The sequence below is a fragment of the Adiantum capillus-veneris genome, chromosome 14, assembly GCF_014529385.1.
Source record: "Adiantum capillus-veneris isolate H3 chromosome 14, ASM1452938v2, whole genome shotgun sequence".
Taxonomy (NCBI): Eukaryota; Viridiplantae; Streptophyta; class Polypodiopsida; order Polypodiales; family Pteridaceae; genus Adiantum; species Adiantum capillus-veneris.
Genome location: NC_140944.1, coordinates 139,869,010 through 139,891,317, shown reverse-complemented (window position 1 = coordinate 139,891,317; position 22,308 = coordinate 139,869,010). Strand labels below are relative to the sequence as shown.

The 22,308-nt window shown below is 41.3% G+C and overlaps 1 protein-coding gene and 1 pseudogene across 2 annotated transcripts in view; both read right to left on the bottom strand.

The window, feature by feature from the left end:
• The window catches only part of LOC147443240 (rhamnogalacturonan I rhamnosyltransferase 1-like), a 39,539-nt gene extending 34,230 nt beyond the window's left edge, over positions 1-5,309 (bottom strand). The window contains exons 1-3 of one of the 2 annotated variants that reach the window (XM_086529149.1): positions 4,563-5,309; positions 4,359-4,426; positions 4,185-4,273 (exon numbers count right to left, since the gene is read on the bottom strand). In XM_086529149.1, coding sequence (XP_086385275.1) covers positions 4,185-4,273; positions 4,359-4,426; positions 4,563-4,953 — 548 coding nt within the window. In that variant the 5' untranslated portion in view covers positions 4,954-5,309. The remainder of the gene's footprint in view (positions 1-4,184; positions 4,274-4,358; positions 4,427-4,562) is intronic. The other variant, XM_086529150.1, reaches the window with a different exon arrangement.
• On the bottom strand, positions 5,184-10,162 carry LOC147443239 (ATP synthase subunit delta', mitochondrial-like; annotated as a pseudogene).
• Positions 10,163-22,308: the final 12,146 nt, after the last annotated feature.

Sequence of the window (22,308 nt, the reverse complement as noted above, 5' to 3'; positions counted from 1 at the left end):
GAACCGGATAGACTTCTGGGAATGAAAGTAGAAAAAGAAAGAGCAACCCAGAGAAAAAGGATGCACGACCCAGACTTACTCCTCAGGAGCGGACTCGCTACATCAGGGAGGGGAAGTGCTTTGGATGCGGGGAAACTGGACATATCTCTGCGAAGTGCCCTAAAAAGGCACAGAAAGAACAGAATGACAAGGACGACGAAAGGCCTGAGAGTTCGAGAGCAGCTGAGGACCATGTACGAAAAGGGAGGATGAAAACAGGACTGGTTCCAGATTGTGTGGATACTGATCTCGACACCATGGATGAGAGTACAGAACTTTGCCGAGCTTGGGGCAAAGTGAAAGATCAAGAGGCCCTGATTTTCTTTGATGGAGGAGCCAAGGCGCGGCTCGAGATTACTCTCGATCGGATGGGACCACTTGCAGAGGCAGTTCTAGCGGCACCCGGCAAGGACGTAGCCATTACACCTGTCATTGGCAAACTTCGGTTGCATTGTCAGGGGTATTTGGGGCATGAGGACTTCTTCATAATGCCTTTGGAGGGTTGTGATGTTCTCTTAGGGATTCCCTGGTAACACAAGAACAACGCCGCGGTCGATTATCGGGCAAGAAAAGCGACTTTGACTACAGAAAAGGGCAAAACAATTGTACTTGATATTAAACTGAAGGGCGAGTCTGTCCCTATTGTATCGGCTTCGGCCATTTCAAAATTAATGAAATCCAGTCTGTTTGTTTACTCGATCTTTATGAAAGAGTTGAGTGATGATGATGGGACAAATATGTCTAAACTTGATAAAGAACGCCAAGATTTTCTACACTCACGCCGATTGCTTCTCAGAAGGCATACCAGAAGAGTTACCACCTGCTCGTCCTGAAGATCATACCATTGATCTGATACCTGGTAGTACACCATCGAACCGGCCACCCTACCGTGTGAGCATAGCACAGAATGAAGAGATTATGAACCAAGTGAAAGACCTCTTGGAAAAGGGTCTTGTCCAGCCTAGTACTTCACCGTATTGCTCTCCAGTGTTGTTGGTTTTGAAGAAAGACGGATCTTGGAGAATGTGCATCGATTATAGAGCTCTCAACAAAATCACCATCAAGAACAAATTTCCGATTCCTAGGCATCTTCGACTTCAATTGGTGTACAATTATGTACAATTTGCGGTAGTGACCATAGATGGCCCAAAGAAACCAAATCCGTCTAATTTGAAAAGAAATTCCAACGCAAAAACATCGTCAAATTCTGAACAACCAAATTTTGCTAAAGATAAAGGAAAATCAGTAGTCAATACAATTCATGTCTCAGAGGATACGACTATTCTTATGAAGCATGCTCAATGCAATTCTTCAGTTTTGGAACCTCTCACAAAGCAAGTTTTGAGCCTTCTTGGAACTCTCAATGGTCGTTCCATCAACATTTTGGTGGATAGCGGATGCTCTAATAATTTCGTCAGCACTCAAATAGTTCAACACCTTGGCTTACCAGCTCAGAAGACATCTCACTTATATGATGTGGAGTTAGCAAATGGATCAATTTTAACTTGTGATGAGACAGTTCAACAGTTGCAATTTCGAGATTCAAACTTATGAAGATCAACTAGATTTCGAAGTCATGTCTTTATCTTACTATGACATGATTCTTGGTCAGCATTGGTTATTCCAATATGATCCTGCTATTAACTTTCGAGGACATACTATCAACTTATTCAAAGATTGACGTGAACTGATTTTACACCGGCTTTCTTGTACGGAACGAGTGATTCAAGCCTCACGTGTACTAGTCAAACGACATGATACAGTGGATTATGAAACGAATATAATCTCCGATGCAGATGCAGAAATTATTATTAATGAATTTTTAAGTTCATTAACTTCTCATGAATCAATTAATTAAGACAAAGATGATTTTGAGCAAGAAGCTTTCCAAGTGATACTTCATTCCCAGACAAAGATAAAGACATAGTTGCAGATTCTGAGTCAGAAGATGATTATGCTTTCTTTAATTCTTTGTAGGATGATAGTATGCCAATTGCAAGTCATGAAGTGACAGTTTCTGAAGACAATTCTAAAGAATTTTGGGATTCGTTATTGGAAGATGATTGGAGTCTCAATCCAAAATCCTCTCCAATGATTCACAAAGTTGAAGTTACCCCATCTGAAGAATGCCTTGAGAAAATTTCCTCTTCGCTAAATATTTCGCAGTTATTGGAAGATCTTAAACCGAAAATCTTACATCACGTGAAGGAGTTTGAAGATCAATCTCTTGTTGCAGTCAAACCTGATTATGTCAGATTCCTCTAAAAAGTCTTTGAATAATGCAATGACATGGGATTTAGCAGTCAAAGCAAAAAGGTTTCGCAAGAAGCAAAGGTTTCAGATAACTCAAAGACTGAAGATTTTCAAAGATTCAATGCTTTTCTAGAGTTCTATAAACGTCAGAAGTCATTCCTTTAACGGAGACTCTCATTTTAAATAGGAGGGAATGTCACGATTGTGACTATGTTACAGTATTACATCTACTCCTAGTTGCAGATACGCAAAGTGCCATGCCAAAAAAGAACCCCTACGCTTGGATAGTCGTGACCTTTCACTCAAGAGACATGCCTCTTCGCCAAAAGGCACACTCCTTCAACGACTGGTCACACCCCTTCGCTCTACGGTTACGACTCTTCGTCCAATGGTTAGAGCTCTTCGCCGAAAGGATGTCTCTTTACGTCTAAAGTCGCGTCTCTTCACCATCAGACGTGTCTTTTCATTTGTGTCTTCGTCTCCTATATAAGGAGCCTATTGTACTCAGTTTTCAAGCATTCATTCAATCAATCAAACACACATTCAGTCTTTGAGTCTCAGTTTGATCTCAAGTATGAAGTTTTAAATCTTAATTACAGGATTAGCACCACTAATCCTCACATCATATCTTCGGCTTCTGATGGTATGAGTATCAGGTGCCGGGGCGGGGGGGGGGGGGGGGGTGTTCAGAGTTACACCACTCTGCTACTTCACTTAGAATTTCTAGATACTTATACGGCTAGTGTACCCCAGGCTGCACCTGATTCGAGTTGGGCCACGGCTGGCTAAGCAGACAATTACGGTCCAAGCCCTCTATTTAGAGCTTTACCCTATTTTATTCCCACTTAGATCGTGGGGTATATTTGGAGGTTGGCCGACCAAGGGTTTCATACCGATAAAGGATCCCTTCTCCTATCTTTTAGTGGTGAGTTATATCTGTCGAGGACGTCCTTATGGGAGGATGTCTCCTTTCCAGTGGACCCTCCAGCTACCCCACCATCCTCTTCAGTCTCATCCCATAGGTGGCATCTAGTCCTATGCATTACATGATGCGGATAATGGTGGAGAGAAGAAACCACAACCAACAACAAGAGCGGATGGAAGTAGCCAAGTGAGAGCAACAACGATTGGCAGCCGAGACCAAGGCTCGTAAAAGGAAGCATGAGGCCAAGGCTGAGGCTGAGGCGCGGAAGCACGAGCAGGCTGTCATGCGTCATTTCATCTCCACTCTAGCTTCACAATCCAACCCAGCACCCATAGAGCCGACTTATGAGAAGCTTACCAAGACCATTGCGGAGGCTACCAAGACTACACCAAACATCAACAAACCAATTCCTAAGAAGATTTAGTCAGTAAGTTTAACGGTAACATGGATGCAATTGTGATTTACTCATGGTTGTATTTTAATTCGCAGTTGTGAAAAGGCCCGAAAGTAACAAGGTTCTTTTAGTCTCAATGCATCTCAAGGGTGATGCTATCACTTGGAAGGATGAGTGGATGGAAGTCAACCACTAATGAGCCACCCATTAAGCATCCTTTCTCAGACGAACCTCTCAAACTTTAGCTGGGAGAAGTTCCAAAAAGATCTCAAGACGAGAGCTTCTTACCTCCATGGTACCTGAAGAGATTGAAAGTGTCTCAACAAGGTAAACATGTCACATCGTATGCTAACCATGTTCTCTCTCTCTCTCTCTCTCTCTCTCTCTCTCTCTCTCTCTCTCTCTCTCTCTCTCTATGTGTACGCTTCCACATTAAGCGATTTTGGCACACATTCCATAAGCCCTAACCATACAACTAGTTATTAACTTCCACATCTTTACTGCAAAACCAATTCAAAAACCTGCTTGCCTAGATAGCTCAGACAAAAACCATAAATTTCATTGCAATCCTACCTTGGATCGGCCCAGAATGAGGTCTTGTCAAGCTCTGGTACTACCAAAGTCAAATTTAGATACCTTGAAATTGCAACCATATCACATATCTGCCAAAACATTAGAACAGTTTTAAAATAACAGTCGATAATATTGGCAATTATTTTATAGACTAAACTATTCTAGAAAGCATACTGCTGCTCTCATTTGATTAAGTCCACCATTGCAGGATACCAATAGATAGCCATTGCTCTTGTAGAGCCCTGGATTCAAAAGGTTTTAAACCATTTGTCAATTGTAATGAGCGTGTCCTCTTAATACAAAAACGTGTGCAAGCAACAGAATAATTTGCAGCACAAACGAAAATGGAAAACTTAACAATTTTGTATGCACATTTACTTGCATAGCTATTGGCAAGAGGATCGACGCCAGGTTGCATACTTGGAGGAGGAAATGCTGAGAACTTGGAAGAAACATGCTCTGGACTGGAAGCCGAAGCATCATTAACACCTGAACGGTGCTTGTCAAAGCAAGGTGGCCATCCCTTGAATAGGCGGGGGTGCCAAAGTTCAGCCAAGGCCATAAGCTGAATGAGGCACGTCCACAGGAGTACACAGGTACTCAATCGAATAAGCCAAACTTGCACACGCGACTGCCGTGGTCTGCCGCGCAGATTCTCCAGAATTGCATGCCTTAAGCCCAGGTCTTGCCACCATAGCCATTTTGAAGACGCTTTGTTGCTCTGTGGTGCAGATGGTGGTGGCGAAGGCGTTTGATGGGGTTGGATCATGGCATGCAAGAACTAGTGGCGACATGCAAATGCTGAGCACGCAACATACATACAATGCATGCTAGATTGTAATTGCAAAAGATCACGACAAAACAATATGTGCCGTAGTCTATGAAAGGAGGCGGCTGCAACTGGCGGCCTTCATTCACTACAAGGTCGTCGCAAAGCAGAGACCCGATGGTGGAAGCCCGATTTGGGCACCCTCTGTATAGCGCCCAGAGGCTGTTACTTTATAAATACAAATTCACACGACACCCTTCCTCCTCATCATCACCATCACCACCACCATCGCCCACCATCACAGTCACCGACAAAACTTGCAAGTCGAAAATACCTGTCCGGTGGGAACGCTTCCTAGAATTCTAAAAGCCATTTCTTCAAACGCAAAATAATAATTGCACAAAAAAACAAGGTGAAGAGTCATGATCAAGGGGATGAGAGTTATGAGAAGCGGGTATCAACGAGTGCTTACAATCACATGTTAATTTTTTGTATTTTAAAATAAAAATTGTACATTATACACACATAATCACAAATGGCTTATTACGAAAGGTTTCACTTAAAGAACAAATTTAAAGGCTCACATTTGCATTTCTAAAACAAAAAAAAAAACAAAAAAAAGAAGAAGAAGTAAAATAAATAACGAGACCCATTGCCGAATTAAAACAAATAATAATAATATTTTTATTAAAAAAGGTAGCTCTTGTGGTGTACCCAAATGTGGAGCAAGATTGAGACCAAATGAGCGTGCCTTGCTTGGAGCAAGCACCTCCTTATTTATGCTAGAGAGTTGGTTACAACCATAACATGTCTGACCACACTAGGTGGCCGGACTCTACCTACACAACCACACACCACACCTCTCCCCTTAGGGAGAAAAAGATGGACATCTTTTTACAAGATTGAACTGAGAAGAGACGCGACATGATTGAAGGGACTGCATCAACTCCAATATCTCATCCGGGGGGAGTGATCATACAACGGCTTGGGGGCTAGGGACTGAATTTGGGGACTAGAACTAACATCATGCCGATCATCATCAAGACATGGAAATTGTATCTCTCGCTTATGCAAACATTAGGTCGCTATCCCAATGAAATGGATAAGACAAGGAAGGAAAAACTTAAAGTATGGGTACGATATTTTGGCGACATTCATCCATTTCCATAAGGGGTTTGGTGGCTTGATTTGATGCTTTATTGAACACAATCTACTATTAAGAAAATATGTCAAACGGAACATGATGAAAACTGGGAAGAACTAATTGAGAGGAAGCTAATGAATTGGGGTCTGTAGCCATTTTCTAGGCTAAATGAATCATCTCGACTTGATGACCTTTAGCGGCAATGGAATGTGGCATCTCCTGCCCATCCTTGCACTTGTAGAATGCAAATATGTCAACTGCAGTCTTATGTGTTGCTTCTTCGAGAAGTTGTAGCACGGACTATGCAACGGACTGATGGGTAGGGAAGCAAAGAAGTTTCGTTGAGATCAGTTTGACGCTGCCAAGAACCCAACATCATCAGCGGCCACATTGGATTTGGTAGTGAACTAAGGGGCATCGCAACAGGCCTTGAAGGTGTATACATACTGCACTTGACGTTATCGTAGCCTGACCTGCCTTGGCTACCTTGACGACACATCGCTATAGAGAGCGACATTCTTGAAGAAGCAAGCGTCGACAAACCATTCTTGAAGCAGTGAAGCCATGAAACTAGGCTCATCATTGAGGTGTTTTCTGGAACCGTCGTCACCTCAGCGGGATGAGAAGCATCAAATACTGGAGAGTTGAGTGGGTCATACGACAAGTTGGGATTGCTGGATGCCATCGACTGAAAGGAAGGGATACATTGTTGTTTGTCTGACAAGAGTGCACTATGCAATTGAACGCCAATCTGGGCTTCAGCTTTTTCAGCATCAGTGCTTGCTGTAGAGGACGTCACATTGAACTCCGTCAGCCCTTTCCTTACTTGCTCCGGATGAAAAACATCCAGAGGATATGCATCTACAACAGTAACATCTACAACAGAGTTTGGATACACAAAAGCAAAGTCCCCCACTCACGAAGTATTGAGTCACTTCATAGCCTTCATGAACAGACTGAATGCCAGGCTTCAACTATGCAATGGTGGGTACATGCCTAGGAAGAATACCCCTCTGTCCAGTGGTTGCCGACACAATTATCATGTCAACCTCCTTAGCATCCAACTCATTTTGTAAGGAAGGACGAAATTGACGGTGAGCTTGGTGAATAGGATTACAAGGACAGCAGGGGGAGGCATCACGAACTAGGAAGGGAACTGAAGGTTTGGAGCGACCTGCTTGAATTTGTCCTTGAAGGCCTCGGAGACAGGGGGAGGCACGACCTGCATGGGTCTATTCTACAGGGGAGCTGGCGAGATTATTGCATGAAGAAGGATTGTAGGGGGGTGCAACGGCTAGGAATTGGAAGCGGTAGGATGACCTGAGCCTCAAAAGCCCTTGGGCTCCTAGTCTGGCTCGATGGAAAATGACATAGCTACATGAAGCAAGAAACAGTGGCAAGAAAGTGAAGGCTGCGCAAGCAGGTGAATGCCCGTCTCCTCCACCAATGTGGTGTACCCAAATGTGGAGCAAGATTGAGACCAAATGAGCGTGCCTTTCTTGGAGCAAGCACCTCCGTATTTATGCTAGAGAGTTGGTTACAACCATAACATGTCCGACCACACTAGGTGGCCAGACTCTACCTACACAAACACACACCACACTCTAATAGACATAAAATATAATATAATTAAAAATTTGATACTTCTTAATTTTGTGGAAATTTTTTATGTAATAAAAACATTAAAGGGACTCATTGCCAAATTAAAAGAAAAGAAAATTTTAACATTCTCATAGAAAAAGGTAGGTCTAATAGACATAGGATATAATAAAATTAAAAAATTTATAATTCTCACATTTTGTGAAAAAATTATATGTAATAAAAATAATAAAATTAAAAAGATATTTAAACAAAAGAATATTTTAATGTTGTTTTATAAGAAAATATAGATTTAATAAGCATAGAAAATAATATAACAATTTAGTGAGATAAAATTTTTTGAAGTCCTTAAATGAAAGGACCCTTTATCAATTCGTCACATCATAATAAGCATAGAAAATAATAAACAATTTAGTGAGATGAAATTTTTTGAAGTCCTTAAATGAAAGGACCCTTTATCAGTTCCTCATATCATGGGATCAAACTCGCTCTTTCTACTCTCATTAGATCGAATCTTCGTAGATCCCACTTCAACTTAGCAATTCAAGCTCGACAAGTCTCAAATAAGCACCACGCAGTGAGTGACCTCGACCTCACCAAGTGAGAGAGAAATCTTCGGGTTGAGCCACTCCACCTGCGAGCTCGACCTCACGACCTCACCAAGTGAAAGAGAAATCTTCGGGCTAAGCCACTCCACCTGTGAGCTATTCGATGCAAGAAACATATTAGAAAAAGGCAATCTTCTTCTCCTAGATCGGTGATGTAGCCTCTCCTGCCAACCCTCAAGTCACTCCTCCAATTGGCTGGTTGCTCACCATTTTCGACCTCCCTCCTCTAACTTTGCTTGTTATTTCGTCTCTTCGACAAAGCAACATCTCACTTAGATTCTTACAAAAAGAATCAACCCAAAATTATATGCATATATTCATATCCTTTATTCTCTAAAGTCTTTTTCAAGCATACCCAAAAAAGTGAATGTAGACTTTAGAGAATAGCAGTTGAAAGGTTAATTCTTTTAAAGCTCTTAGGGTCACTTGTCTAACAAAGAAATTTGAACGACCTTCACCCTTGGGGTGCTAAGGCCTTTAGGAGGCCAATAAAAAGTTTGATGAACATTTGTAGATTTTACAATCTACACGAATACATGCCATGCCAACATTTTGACAATACATTTCCTTCGCAGCAATGACCTTCGCCAAAATCAATTGCCGAAGCCCCAAAAACATTTCACTTTGACTTAAAAGGCTAAACTTTCTAGTCACAAGTTTAGTATTGTTGGCAAGAAAATTCTAAGATGGGGAGATAATCTTTCCAATTTGTTTGCTTCTTACTTACATGTGTTCAAGCAAAGTAACTTTGTTTCTCTCTCTCGAATGTCATTGGTCTACCATCTTGGAGTAGAACGTCACCAACAACTGTAGAACTAACATTAGTTTCTAGAACAAATGGTTTCAGTGGATCAACTATGCTAGTATAAGTGATGATGTTAAAGTTGCCTCAAGCTTTTCACAATTGTTGTTGATCTTCTCCCCAAAGGAAAACCTTACCTTTATCTTTCAGTGGGTCCATCATAGGAACATTAAGTTTTACATAATCCATAAAAAACTTATGATTAAATCCTACCTGTCCCAAAAAAAAATTATCTATTGCAGGTTATGCAAGAGCAAAGAAGGACAAATTTATTTCAAGTGTTTATCAAACAAGCATACTAAGCGAGAATACCTTTTGAATCGAATGCAGATCAAGATAAGGCCAAGTGCAATGATAAAGTTGCAGCAAAAGATAAAGACAATGCTTTGCACACTGTCAAATTGTGCTACAATTAAGTGAGCCCAATAATTTCTCTCAGGTGGAAGTGTCTCACTTCATAGAGGAACATGAATGTTTACTCGTAGCTTCCATGTGGAAGTATCCAATGGGTCCCCGTGATTTAGTTCATTTTTGTGGATACATTAATGGGGGCACAAGGTGTGCATACTTGACAATGAAGCAACTCGTAATTTTTTTATAAATGCTTTGGTTAAGACAATACAGCTTCCATAAACTAAGACCCATAGCTAGATATTGTATCTCTTACGTAAGGGCAAGGCTCCAATATTATGGTTAAAGATGTTTTGCTAGTAGTTCATGGCCATTTGATGACATTAAATTTTCAAGTTATGAACTCATTTTGAACGTGTCAAGACCTGATGTGGCTCTTGGACACAAGTGGTTGTATGGCCTTGGACCTACTTCAAAAAGTGGCTATCAACATAATACTCTTCTGCTTGAAGTTGATGGAAACCACATTTTGGGTTTTGAATAGTGTGATCTACCCCCCTTCTCTTTTCACATGTACAATTGAGATGCATTTACACAAAGATAAAAGCTTTAAGTATGATTCTATCGTTCAAAATGAATTTAATCAAGTTTTGCACAATTATGAAGATGTGTTTCTTGATGATTTGCCTCTATGGTTACCTCCATAGTAAAAAATTAGCATACTATAGATGTGCAACCGGATAGTAAACTTATAAGTTAACTAACGTATAAGCTAAGTGAATTTCAAACTAAGAAATTAGAAGGTCAGCTTGCTAATTATCTTAGTAAGGGTTTTATTCAAACCAGTTCTTCTCTGTGGGAATCTTGAGTGCTCTTGGCGAAGAAAAAGGATGGCTCTATGTGCATGTGTGTAAACTATTGTGGCTTGAACAAAGTTACAAAAAAGTTAAAAAAAATCATATGCCAAGAGTTGATGAGCTTTTTGGTTGACCCCAGGGGTTAGCTATTTTACAAATAGTGATTAAGATCAAGATATAATTAGTTACAAATTGACCCAAGCGATATTCCTAAAACATCTTTCCTCACATGGTTTGAACATTTTGAGTTTTGTGTTCTTCCTCTTAGATTAACAAATGCTTCAACTTTGGTTATAGCACTTCATGACACAATCCTACTCCCTTCTTTATGTAAACTTGTGGTTATTTTCTTGGATGAATCCTCATTTACAATCATTCCAAAGAGGAACATTTAGGGCATCTCAAAAACGTCTTTGAATTGCTTAGACAGAACCCAGCATATGCCAAGAAGAGTAATTTGGCTTGTATGCAATCCCAAGAACAGTATCTTGGACATTATTTTTCTTATGGTCTTGACATGGATCCTAATAATGTTGAAACTATTTTAAAGTGGCCTCCTCCCAATAATTTGGAAGAGCTTCAAACTGTTTTGGGTATAGTTGGCTATTATTGCAAGTTTTTAAGAACTATGTACGAATAGTTGTGCCTAGGACCGATGAATTGAAGGGTCAAGTCCATCAACTTATTTGGAAAGATGAGCTGCAAAGTAGCTTTGATAAGCTTAAGACGGGTTTAGTGACCACTCTTCTCTTGAACACCATGGATCCATCAAAAAGTCTTGCTTTGGAGATCGATGCTAGTAATAAATCCATTGGTGCAATTCTAGTTCAATATGGTAGATTTATTGCCTTTGGAATTAAGAACTTAGACCGTGCTTGATATACTTATTATGCCTACGAGTGTGAGCTATTTTCCATTTTACATACCCTTTGCAATTGGCGACATTATTTATATGGTGCAGAGATGGTGGGATGGTCAGAACGGATGCTCTTTCTCAGTCACAACAAAGTTCAATTCCCACTTGTTGGGTGTGCAACACATTTTTGCTTGTGAGGTAAATTTCATGTGAGATGATGCCACCAGGAAGAATCTGGAAAGATTTGGGTTGATAAGAGTACAAAGCTATCGATATGTAACATCCCAGTGTATGTTATCTCGTATTAGGATGATGTAAGCATTAGTTAGTAGGTAGTTTCTTGGCCAAGTTTATACAAGGACGTTCATCCGTGTATTTTTTCTAGTGACAAAAGTTGATCATCTAAAGATAGGTGGGCTTTTACACCCTATAAAGATCCCAAATAGGATCTATATGGATTTTATTATTGGTTGACCTATGATAGTTTGTGGCCATGAATCTATTTGGATAGTTGTAAACCGTAATACCAAGATGTGTTGGTTATTCCTACTAATACTACGCTCAAGGCTTCAAAACTTTGCAAGGTTCTTTATGGACAACATGTACAAATTATATGGCCTTTCATGCGATATTGTTATTGATTGTGGTAGAGTGTTTGATGGTCAAGTTTCGAGAGCAGTTTTTTGAAAGTTAGGAACTACTCTAAGTTTGAGTTTAGATAATCATCCTCAAACCGATGGACAGAGCGAGAGAGTAAATTAGGTTCTAGAGGATATGTTATGTGCATATGTTAGAAAGAAATAGATCGATTGGGAAGATTATTTGCAAATCTTGAATTTTGGTTACAATATTGCAAAGCATAATTCCATGGGAAATATTATACTCATGTTCATGTATGGTTATCAACCTCAGTATCTTGTTACCATAGGGTTGGTTGATGAATGGATACATTTGTCTAAAGATTTCCTAAAATAAATTTTTGATATGTTACATATTGCTAAGAGAAATGTTGGGCAAGCTCAAGATCGTCACAAAATTTTTGTAGATGGGAAACATCAACAAGTATCCTTCATGGAGGAAGAGTTGACATTTGTGAAGGTTCCTGAGCATTTTGAAAGTCTGGACCTACTACCACGATATTGTGTTCCTTTTAAGATTCTCAAGAGTATCGATCAACATGTTTGTAAATTGGATTTACTAGCATATTCATGCGTTCATCATGTTTTAATATTACCCATTTATATAAGCAGTTAGGACAACAAGAAAATGTTGTTGATCTATATATTTTGGTCCACATTATTGAGTCACCCGCTCAACTCTATGACATCATGTTTGCCAACAAGTTTTAGTTAAGTGGAAAGATAGACCTGAAGAAGGTTCCACTTGGAAAAACATTGGTGATCTTTGTAAGAGGTTTTCCATGTTTTTTAAAGGATGAAAACCCTTGAAGGGGGAGTAATGTAAGGACAAAAGTCACAAGGAACAATGTCTAAAATCTATGGCTGTGAGGTAAAGGGATCCTTAAAGATAGGGGTCATGGGCTACTATAAGAGGGTTGGTTTGGGTAGAGAAGAGACATCATAGTTCCTTAGGCCTTCTAGAAAGGTAAATCATTATGGAAGACATCTTTGTATGCCAAATAAACTCCTTTGCCTATTATGTAGCTTGTTGTTGATACTTGCATGAATTACTATTAATTATATATTGCAAGCTTGTAGCTTGGTTATGTAAACTTGGAGCATTTTCATCATGTTATTTGTTACCTATTGTAGAGAAAGAAAGATAAGCATGCGGTGTTGAGGAAGATTCATTTACAAAAGAAACTTTGTCATATAATTGCAAACTCAAACTTCAACAAGATAAAGCTTAAGATAGTGAGTGACAAAGAAAAGCTTTTTATTTTGCATTATTAAAATAAAGGCGAGAAAAATTAGCCATACAAATAAGTGGTGAGGGAGGGATGTTCTTTTCTCACAATTGTAGCACATATCAACCATTGGCAAACATTAGACTATTGTCCTTGTAGCTACGTCTAATGTAGGGCCTAGCCTGTGCAACCATGCCCAACTAAGGACCACATATGCCCTATCGACATTTATAAATTCAAAATCTAAGCTTATGTTATGCTCTTGCACTTATTAAAGACATTTTAGTTTGGATATCCCAAATCTCAACCATTGTTACCTTGTAGCGAAGTGAAGTGGGAGTCTGTGGCAAACATAATTTCTAATTTATACTTAAGAAATCATGAGATGCACCATCCTAGGTTGCATTTATACGTCTATTTAACAAAATTTGTACGTTTAAAACGGGATTAAACATCGATTATCCAGATTTTACGCCTACCCCTCGTATAATTCGAATTTATTTTTGATTGAGATAGGTTTTGATCGAAATATTTTTGATCAAAAAGAGTTTTGATTGAAAACAATTCCTGATTAAAGGCGGCGCTTTTGATCGAAAGCTCATTCTTGTGACTTGTGTAAAAGAGATTCTACTAGCAACAACAACAAAGATAGAATAACAGTAGTCTACCTGCCAACATCAATAGCATTTAGGTAACTGCTTTGTCTTTACTATGGTTTTTCTTCCTAAAGTTACATATGTTTTGTTTCTAACCTTGTTGAGCAGGGGCATGCCTCGCCCTTCAAGGTTGCTTTGCGGGTGCAAAGAGCATTTATTGCTTGTGTTAGACCCATGGTCATACTAAGTAGCACTAGGAGTCTTACAACCCTATCTCGTGCTCTATTAGACTTCTAAAATCACAATTTTTAGAGGGTTTAAAGGGGTGGATAGACTCCCTATCTTGTGTTGTGCTAGACCCTAGCAATCACACTCACAAGAGGGTTTAGGAAGCTCTAGGGATGGTATGGAGCATACAGTCTCACTCATTGTGTGTTAGAGGCTTTGTGAGACCTCACACTTTAGAGATGAGCATATGTAGGTGTCTAGTTTGTGATGTGTTAGAGGCTTGCCTCACACTTCACAAACTAGATTTAACATTTCTAGATTGCAGTTCATAGTTTGTGTTGGGTTTGTGGCCTTGGCCTAACACCGACAACCGGTGTGAGAACCATCTCTTGTACAGTAAGTAGTCTAGTAAGCAAGCAAGCAAGCATGTGAGAGCACATGGTAGCAGATGAGTTGCACAAAAATCCAAATGCCATTCCCGTCACCATGGCTTTTCCACATTCTATGGAGCCACTCTTGACCTTTGGAGATTTGCCCATTGACCTACCTATGGCCCTTGAGAGGTGCATCTAGCCATATGAGCTACTATTTAAGTAGCAAGCTCTTGTGTACGCTTTTTAATTTCTCAACCTTAACCCAATCAAGCATTGTGTGCATCTTATCATTTTATGATTAATCAAGTTATTTTTTGATTCTACTGTGTGTGTGTGTGTGTGTGTGTGTGAAACCCAGGGAACTATCGTAGAGGGTTCTCCACCCTACCTCCCGTTATATAGGCCCTTGGCCATCCATTTTAGAACCCCGTGTCCGCACTTAGCAGTCGGCCCTTGGTGTGAGTCCATAAATTCCTTGGATTTGCCCTTGGCCTAACATTACTCGCCCCTTGGAGAAGACTTTTTGTCCTTGGAAACAAAAGTGTCATGTCAGGACAAGGGCAAGGCTAGGGAGTCACAGACTACGGCCAAGCAACCGGGCTAGACAATGTGGACAAGGGATCCGTCTAGGGCAAGAGGTTAGGAGCCTGCCTATATACTGGGAGGTTGGGAGGAGGATCTCAAGGTCTAGCACCCCTAGGTCTTATACTGGTATCAGAGCCAACCAATATTTTGGGACACAAAGGCATGGAGAGCCAACCATATTTTTAGCTTTTGCATGTGCATGAGGTGTGAAGCCACTCTACACAAGGCAACTGACTGCGATCACTGTGTGGGCAACCCCGCTTGCAAGGAGGGAAGGCGGTCGGATCACCTGCACGAAATCGCCCGTTTTCGGGCTTGAAGAGAGTGTGAGCCCGATATGAAGGGAGCCCGTCACTGTGGCGGGCGCAATTGAGCAACTCACCCGACACAAGGAGTCTTCCATCGCCTCTCGGTGGCTCTGCAGCAACAAGCCATCGCCTCTTTTGGTTGGCTTTGCACATGGTGCCCTAAGGCCAACGACCTTGCGCAAATTTGTTAACATAGGGTGCATGCCCACCCCCGGCATACACCCCATACAAGCCAAACACGCCTCGGCATACAAAGTTGGGCAAGCCTTGATTCTCGGTGTACTTTTCAGCAAGCCATGAGTAATTGAAGTTGCAAAATTTTGCACGCAATTACTGTACGGTAATACCTCCGGATTGAACATCAATTTGTAGTCGGCCAAGGGCAATATAACCTCGCCGACAAGGGCCGAGACCTTCTTCCGCAGGCCGTCGATTTCTTGCAAGTTCTCCAAAATTGCAGAAATTGTAGCACTTCATCAAGATTAATTTACGATGGCTTTAAGGTTTTCAAACAAGTATCCAACACCCCTTGTTTCTTCGGAAGCTCGAATCGACGGCGACATGTTCAAGCGGTGTAAGTGAACGGGTGGACTTATGGATTGACAAAGCTTTGATGAACAACATAATTAGCACGGCTAATTCTCATTGTTTGTGGTGTACTACAGCTACGGGATTGTTTTTTGAATCAAGGTATTCTTCTTTCTCTTTCTTACAGTGCACAGTGTTCCCATGGATTCAAATATCAATATGACATTTAATTTCGAGCATAATACGCCTGATCCTTCCCATGATGGCTCGCGCCGGATACTCTCACGGAGGGTGCCCGCGACGCTACGGGAAGTGATGACGCTTATGAATTGCTCGATATTCAGGAATTTCGGGCACTTCAAACACGCATCTCAGTAATGGAAACAATTATGCATCCCTAAATGAAAATGTCACTAAATTATCCACTTTAGTGGAACAATTTATGCAGCACAGCAGGCCAACGGCCCTGTTGACACACACATGCATGAGCATGTTGCCGATCAAGGGCAAGGTCCTTCTGATCATGGACAACGTCCATCTCTGGATTCTCTGCACTCTCTCACTGCAAAGGAGGTGGACGAGTTGTTCAAAAACACCAAGCCACCAACTTTTAAGGAAGAGGATCGAGATCGTAATAAGGATGCAGTGAATATCTTTCTCAGCAAGTGGAATGGAATTCCCACCTTATGGCATACTCCGGATGCAGTTAAAGCACTGCAGACAAGTCTGACTCTGAAAGGCAAGGCCTATAAATGGTGGATGTCTCTCAAGGAGAAGAATATCATACCACAAAGTTGGGTAGCCTTTGAGGCTATGTTTTGAAAAGAATTTCTGCCTACGAATGAGGCTCATCGAAATTGGACGGCTTGGGACACGTGTTCCATGCGCCAACACCCATCATTACTTGAATATATCTCTCACTGTCGAGATGTTATCCTCAAGTTTGAAGGGCTAGACACCTTTCAGTAAGTACGTGGATATATCCGTGGTCTGATGCCCGAGCTTAAGAAGCACGTCAAGACTCAGGACCCCAAAACATTTGAGGAGGCCATAATGAAAGCACACATTTAGGATGATCCTGATGAAAAGAAAGCACATAATAATCACGTGCCTGCTAATACACATGGTAATACACGCACATAGTATGGGCACACTAAAAGGAAATTTATAGTAGTCAATTCTGAAGCAGCTAAAAAACCCAAGGGGTCTCGTGGTCCTCTCTCTCCTGAGGAATTTGAGAAGGCTTAAAAAGAGAAGTTATGCTTTCAATGCTTGGGAAGCGGTCATGGCAAAAAGGATTGTCCGAAGGGGAAATCTATTGCTCATGGCAAGGAGAAAGCAGTGCACAGGGTGCAACCGCTGCCTCTCGAGTCTTCCTCACGATTTTCTGTGGTGGAGGTAACACACACTGAGGTGGTGTATGAATGCTGTATCATAGCTTCCATGTGGCAACAGACCTTCGGTCCACATGAGTTAGTGTGTATGCACGGATCTCTTTAAGGACACAAGGTGCACATCTTGGTGGATGACGGTGCCACTCACAATTTCATTAACTATGGATTAGTGAAAAAACTCAAATTACCCCAAACTCCAAGGTCCCACCGCTACAAGGTAGCAATGATAAATAGTTATGACGCCGAAATATGGGATACTCAAGTCAAAGCTGTACCGTTGGAAATACAAGGCTATTCCACATCCTTGGATTTTCAGGTTATGAATATGGAGAGGGCAGATGTGGTACTTGGTAGGGAATGGTTGCATAACCTAGGACCATCATTGAAGCGTAGCTACGAGCACACCAATTTAAATTTTGAATCCCATGGTATACATGTGTTGTTAGAAGAGAAGGATGTGTCTTCCTCACCACTGATATGTACAACAGAGCTTATGCAGGTCGTTTTTGATAATGAAATAGATGAAGTCTTCTTGTGTTATTCATTGTGTCATTTTCTTTCCAATGTTGAATCTGTTGAACATTCCTCAACGCCGCATGCTTCTCTCTCATCTCTTCCACCGATGGCTACTTCTCAACAAGCAAAGTTTGCTAGTGATTTAAAAAATTTATTAAAGGAATTTCACGATTTTTTTCCTAATGATTTGTCATTAGGATTACCACCAACACGATCTGTGCAACATAGCATCAACGTGGTTGCAGACAGTAAACCACCCTACAAAATGAGTTATTTTGAAGTTGCTGAGGTGGAACGTAAGCTTGCTAACTATCTTAGCAAAGGCTTTATTCAACCCAGTTCTTCACCATGGGCTTCTCCTATCCTATTAGTGAAGAAAAAGGATGGTAGACTGTGCATGTGGAGGTAGATTACCGTGGATTAAATGCGGTTACTGTTAAGAACAAGTACCCATTGCCACGCATGGATGAGTTGTTCGACAAGCTCACTTATGCTCGTATTTTTACGAAAATAGACTTGCGGTCAAGTTATCACCAAGTACGTATTTGACTTGCTAATATACCCAAAACTGCATTCCGAACAAGGTTTGGACATTACGAGTTTTTGGTTATGCCTTTTGGGTTAACCAATGCGCCCGCAACATTCATGATACTTATGGATAGTATCTTGAAACCGTACTTGGGCAAATTTGTTATCGTTTTTCTCGATGACATTCTCGTATACAATGCTTCTCAGGACGAACACTTGTAACATATGAGGCAGGTGTTTGAATTCTTACGAACAAATCAATTATATGCCAAAGAATCCAAGTGTGATTTTCTCAAGGAGGAAATTCACTATCTTGAGCATGTTATCTCAGCTACTGGACTGCACATGGATCAATCCAAAGTGGATACCATTCGGCGGTGGCCTTCTCCTAAAAATTTGGAAGAGTTACAGATTTTCTTGGGATTTGCAGGTTTTTATCAAAGGTTCGTTAAAAACTATGCTAATATTGATGTTCCCATGACGGACCAACTGAAAGGCAAAGGCAAGACCTTCTAGTTTTCCTTAGCACGGAACGGTGCTCCTTTTCGGAGTCGGTCTCGCTCAAAATCATGGAGCTTGACAGAGCCTTGTCCTCCAGCCAGGGGTTGCATTCCGTGGGATATGTGCCCGATCGTCACTGTGTATACAAACAAGGGGCCATGCCCACGTAGAGAGAGAGAGAGAGAGAGAGAGAGAGAGAGAGAGAGAGAAAGAGAGAGAGAGAGAGAGAGAGAGAGAGAGAGAGAGAGAGAGAGAGAGAGAGAGAGAACATGCAACGAGGCATGCAATGCCCCTTCCTCCCAGCGAGACATGCAACGCCCCTTCCTCCATAGCTTTTCCTTCCTTTAGCTCTGATACCAATGTGAAACCTAGAGAACTACCGTAGAGGGTTCTCCGCCCTACCTCCCGTTATATACGCCCTTGGCCATCCATTTTAGAACCCCCCTGTCTGCACTTAGCAGTCGGCCCTTGGTCTGAGTCCATGACTCCCCTGGGTTTGCCCTTGGCTTGAGACTCTCTCTCTCTCTCTCTCTCTCTCTCTCTCTCTCTCTCTCTCATTACTAATGTAATTATCAATGTTACCAAGATCAATGCTAGTCTTGTCAATCCACCGTAGCCCAACAAGTGGTATCTGAGAGTATGGTAGGATTAGCATTCTCTAATCAATCTCCCTAATCGCACATCTCAATAATTAATCTCTAACCTATCCATGTGTGGGCATGTCCTTGGTAGACCCAAGAGGCCACTACCCTTCATGGATTAGGCGGGCTTAATTAAAAAGTAGTAGGATTCATTAATTAGCAATTAGTGTGTGTGTGTGTGTTGTGTGTGTAGGTTATAGCATTTGCATTTAGAGTTTCTCTTCATCTAGCATTGCATTGGCATTCAAAGCTATACACCCTGGTGAAGGAATTTTGGTGACTACACACTAGTTTGGAACATCTTGATCATCTTCTTATCCCAAACCCATTGATTTTGAAGCTATCATTACTTTTGATCTACTCACAATTGATGGAATTGGCTTATGTGTGTATGTTGGCCTCATTCTAAGCTTTTGATAGAACCATACCAAGCTCGATTTGGCCCGTCAATGATCAAATTTCCCGTTGGATAAAGCCTCAAGTCTATAAGCTCATTTCTCTGTTTTTCTGCAGACTTCAGAGAGCTTAGTGTGTGAGCCTTAATAAGGAAGGAGAGCCCACAATTTTCATGCCTGCCTAGTGGCACATGCCAAATAGTGTGCCAAGTTCTAATTAAGGCAGACTTTCGAGTTTGCTAACACATCTCTCCAGCCTGCTCTCACTGTTCTGCTTCGACCAGTGGATTACCACCATCTCCGGACTGGTTGATGCCCGTTCCAGCCTTCCATTGCTTTTTGCCAGCAGCCACTACCCTCACGCTTGCCCAAGCCTTTACCCACACCTACTAGACTAGGAACCCCAACACACACTACCAGATTTACCATCCCCCTATAAGGGCCACCTTGCCGTGCTATTGCATGACCCAAACAAAGGGTTTTAACTTATCCAAGCTCTTAAGCCCTCCATAGGGGGTGTGTCACATTTTGTAGTGGTACTAAAGAGCAATAAGGCATCAAAGTTTACAAAGCATTTGAAAGCTTTTAACGAGCTTTAACAAGGCAAGGCTCTTACAAGCCTAAAATAGGGGCTTCAAGTGCTAAAGAGCAGTTCAAAGAGTCTTTAGAGATTCACAAGGTCTCAGATTTTCTCAAGAATCCTGCTGTCTCACATTCTCACTAAAGCTCTTGTAGTTCAAAGTCAAATCATGCAACCGAGCACAATCATAAAGGCAATATATGTTTACACATTCCTTCGTCTTCTCCAAGCTGTGTGTGTTTCTCTGCAACCCTCTGGTAATGATGTGTGTGAACACCCTAGGACCACTGGGGCATTTTTCCCCTCTTTAGGAGGTTTTTTCCCGTGTGCATTGTATATACGCCCATCACGCTAGGGCTATCTATCTTTCCACTGCACACTAAGTAACATACTCTCTATTGTGTGCCTTGAGCTTCCTTCGTCTTCTCCAAGCTGTGTATGTTTCTCTTCAACCCTAATTCCAACAGGTGCCAAATGCAATCAAGACACGATTGCAAACCATGTGCATAAACAAATAAACTCGCAAGAAAAATCCGACAGAGTTTCGACAGTATTTGGCTATTTAACCATAATAACCATACATGCCATAAACATGCTCAAAACCATGAGCAAATCATGCGCAAAATCCGCACTCAAGCATACATGAGTTGCCCCAAAGTCTCAACTCCGTAAACTTGGAAAACAATCTTGTAGTCCGAAACACAAAGTGCATCAACCGCACTCTACAAGCAAGGCATATTCTAGCATAAACTTGGATACAAAACAACCAAAATATGGCACAAATTGATGCTCAAAACAACTGAAAATTAGCCCACATATGCCACTGCAAGGCGAAGAATACCATCCGCCGAAAAGGGCACATCATGTGCATCCACATGGCAATGTAAACGAGCATCAAGCATGTACCAAATGTGTATCAAAGAGCATCCAAATCAACTGAAAATTCAGCTCACAATTATGCAAAAAATGCTTGTAAAACTCTCTGCAAATCCGTGCACCACAATCTTGAAATCTGCTTAATCACACAAGTCAATGTACACAACTTGTATGAATCCACTCTCGAATCCTGAGAGTCCACAAGAATGCATACATCCACAAAGTGTTCTCAAGGTATGCGCATAAATGTGTTCAAATTATCAACCCACACTCTCTTCACCGAGAGCAAAACATCAATGCGCAAAACAAGAGAATGACAAAGCCCAATCCTAGCTCTTCGAATGTAGCTCACCACAATAGGCATACATAATCTTCAACTTTTGGAATACCCTGCAGCCGGTCATCACATATCTCCCAGACCGTTCAGAATTTGCAGAAACTTCCTTCTGCAAAGTTGTAGACCACGCAAAAACGGTTGGGCAATCTTGAATGAACCTAGAATGTGCTGTTTTTACAGGTCGAAACAGCTCTGCAAAAATGTGCAGCTATGTACCTAGACGTACAGGCAGTCTAAGTGACGTATCTCAAAATTGGTAAAGATTTTGAGAAAACTTTCTCTTGCAAAGTTGAAGAGGACAAAAAACTGGATAGAAGGTAGAGCATTGGCTTGAATGAAGACGTTTTGGTAGGCCAAAACAGATCTGCAAAAACGTGTTGCAGTTTTTGCTGCTTCTCTACCTGCTCCCCTGCTGAGCTCCAATGGTGCTCCCAATCCCTAAGCTCTGATACCAGTTGAAGTGCACAAGCGAGAGCGTGTGTGAGTGTGTGTAGCAATGGAGAAGAGAGGAGAGGAGGAGACCTTGTGTTTGCAAGGGCTAAAACTCACTCTCTACATGTGAGGCCCTGTAAACTGGGTGTGAATTATGCATGAGGGTTTGCAAAATTTTTCAAAGAGCCTTCCCTCCACTAGCCTTAGTCATAGAAACATTAGTGTCTTGTAAGCATTATGTGAACTTTGTGCGAACTTAGTGTGAACTAGGTTTGAAATTGTAATTTTTTTTTCAAAAACCCAAATTCAATCTATGTGTGAATTGTGTGCAATCTGTGCATGAACTATTTTTGAGTTGTCAACCACAATTGTTTTTGTGTAGTAGTGCGGACACCACACTCATGGGTTTTCTCTAGCCATATGCAAGTTCTTCCTCGCTCGATGCTTCCACC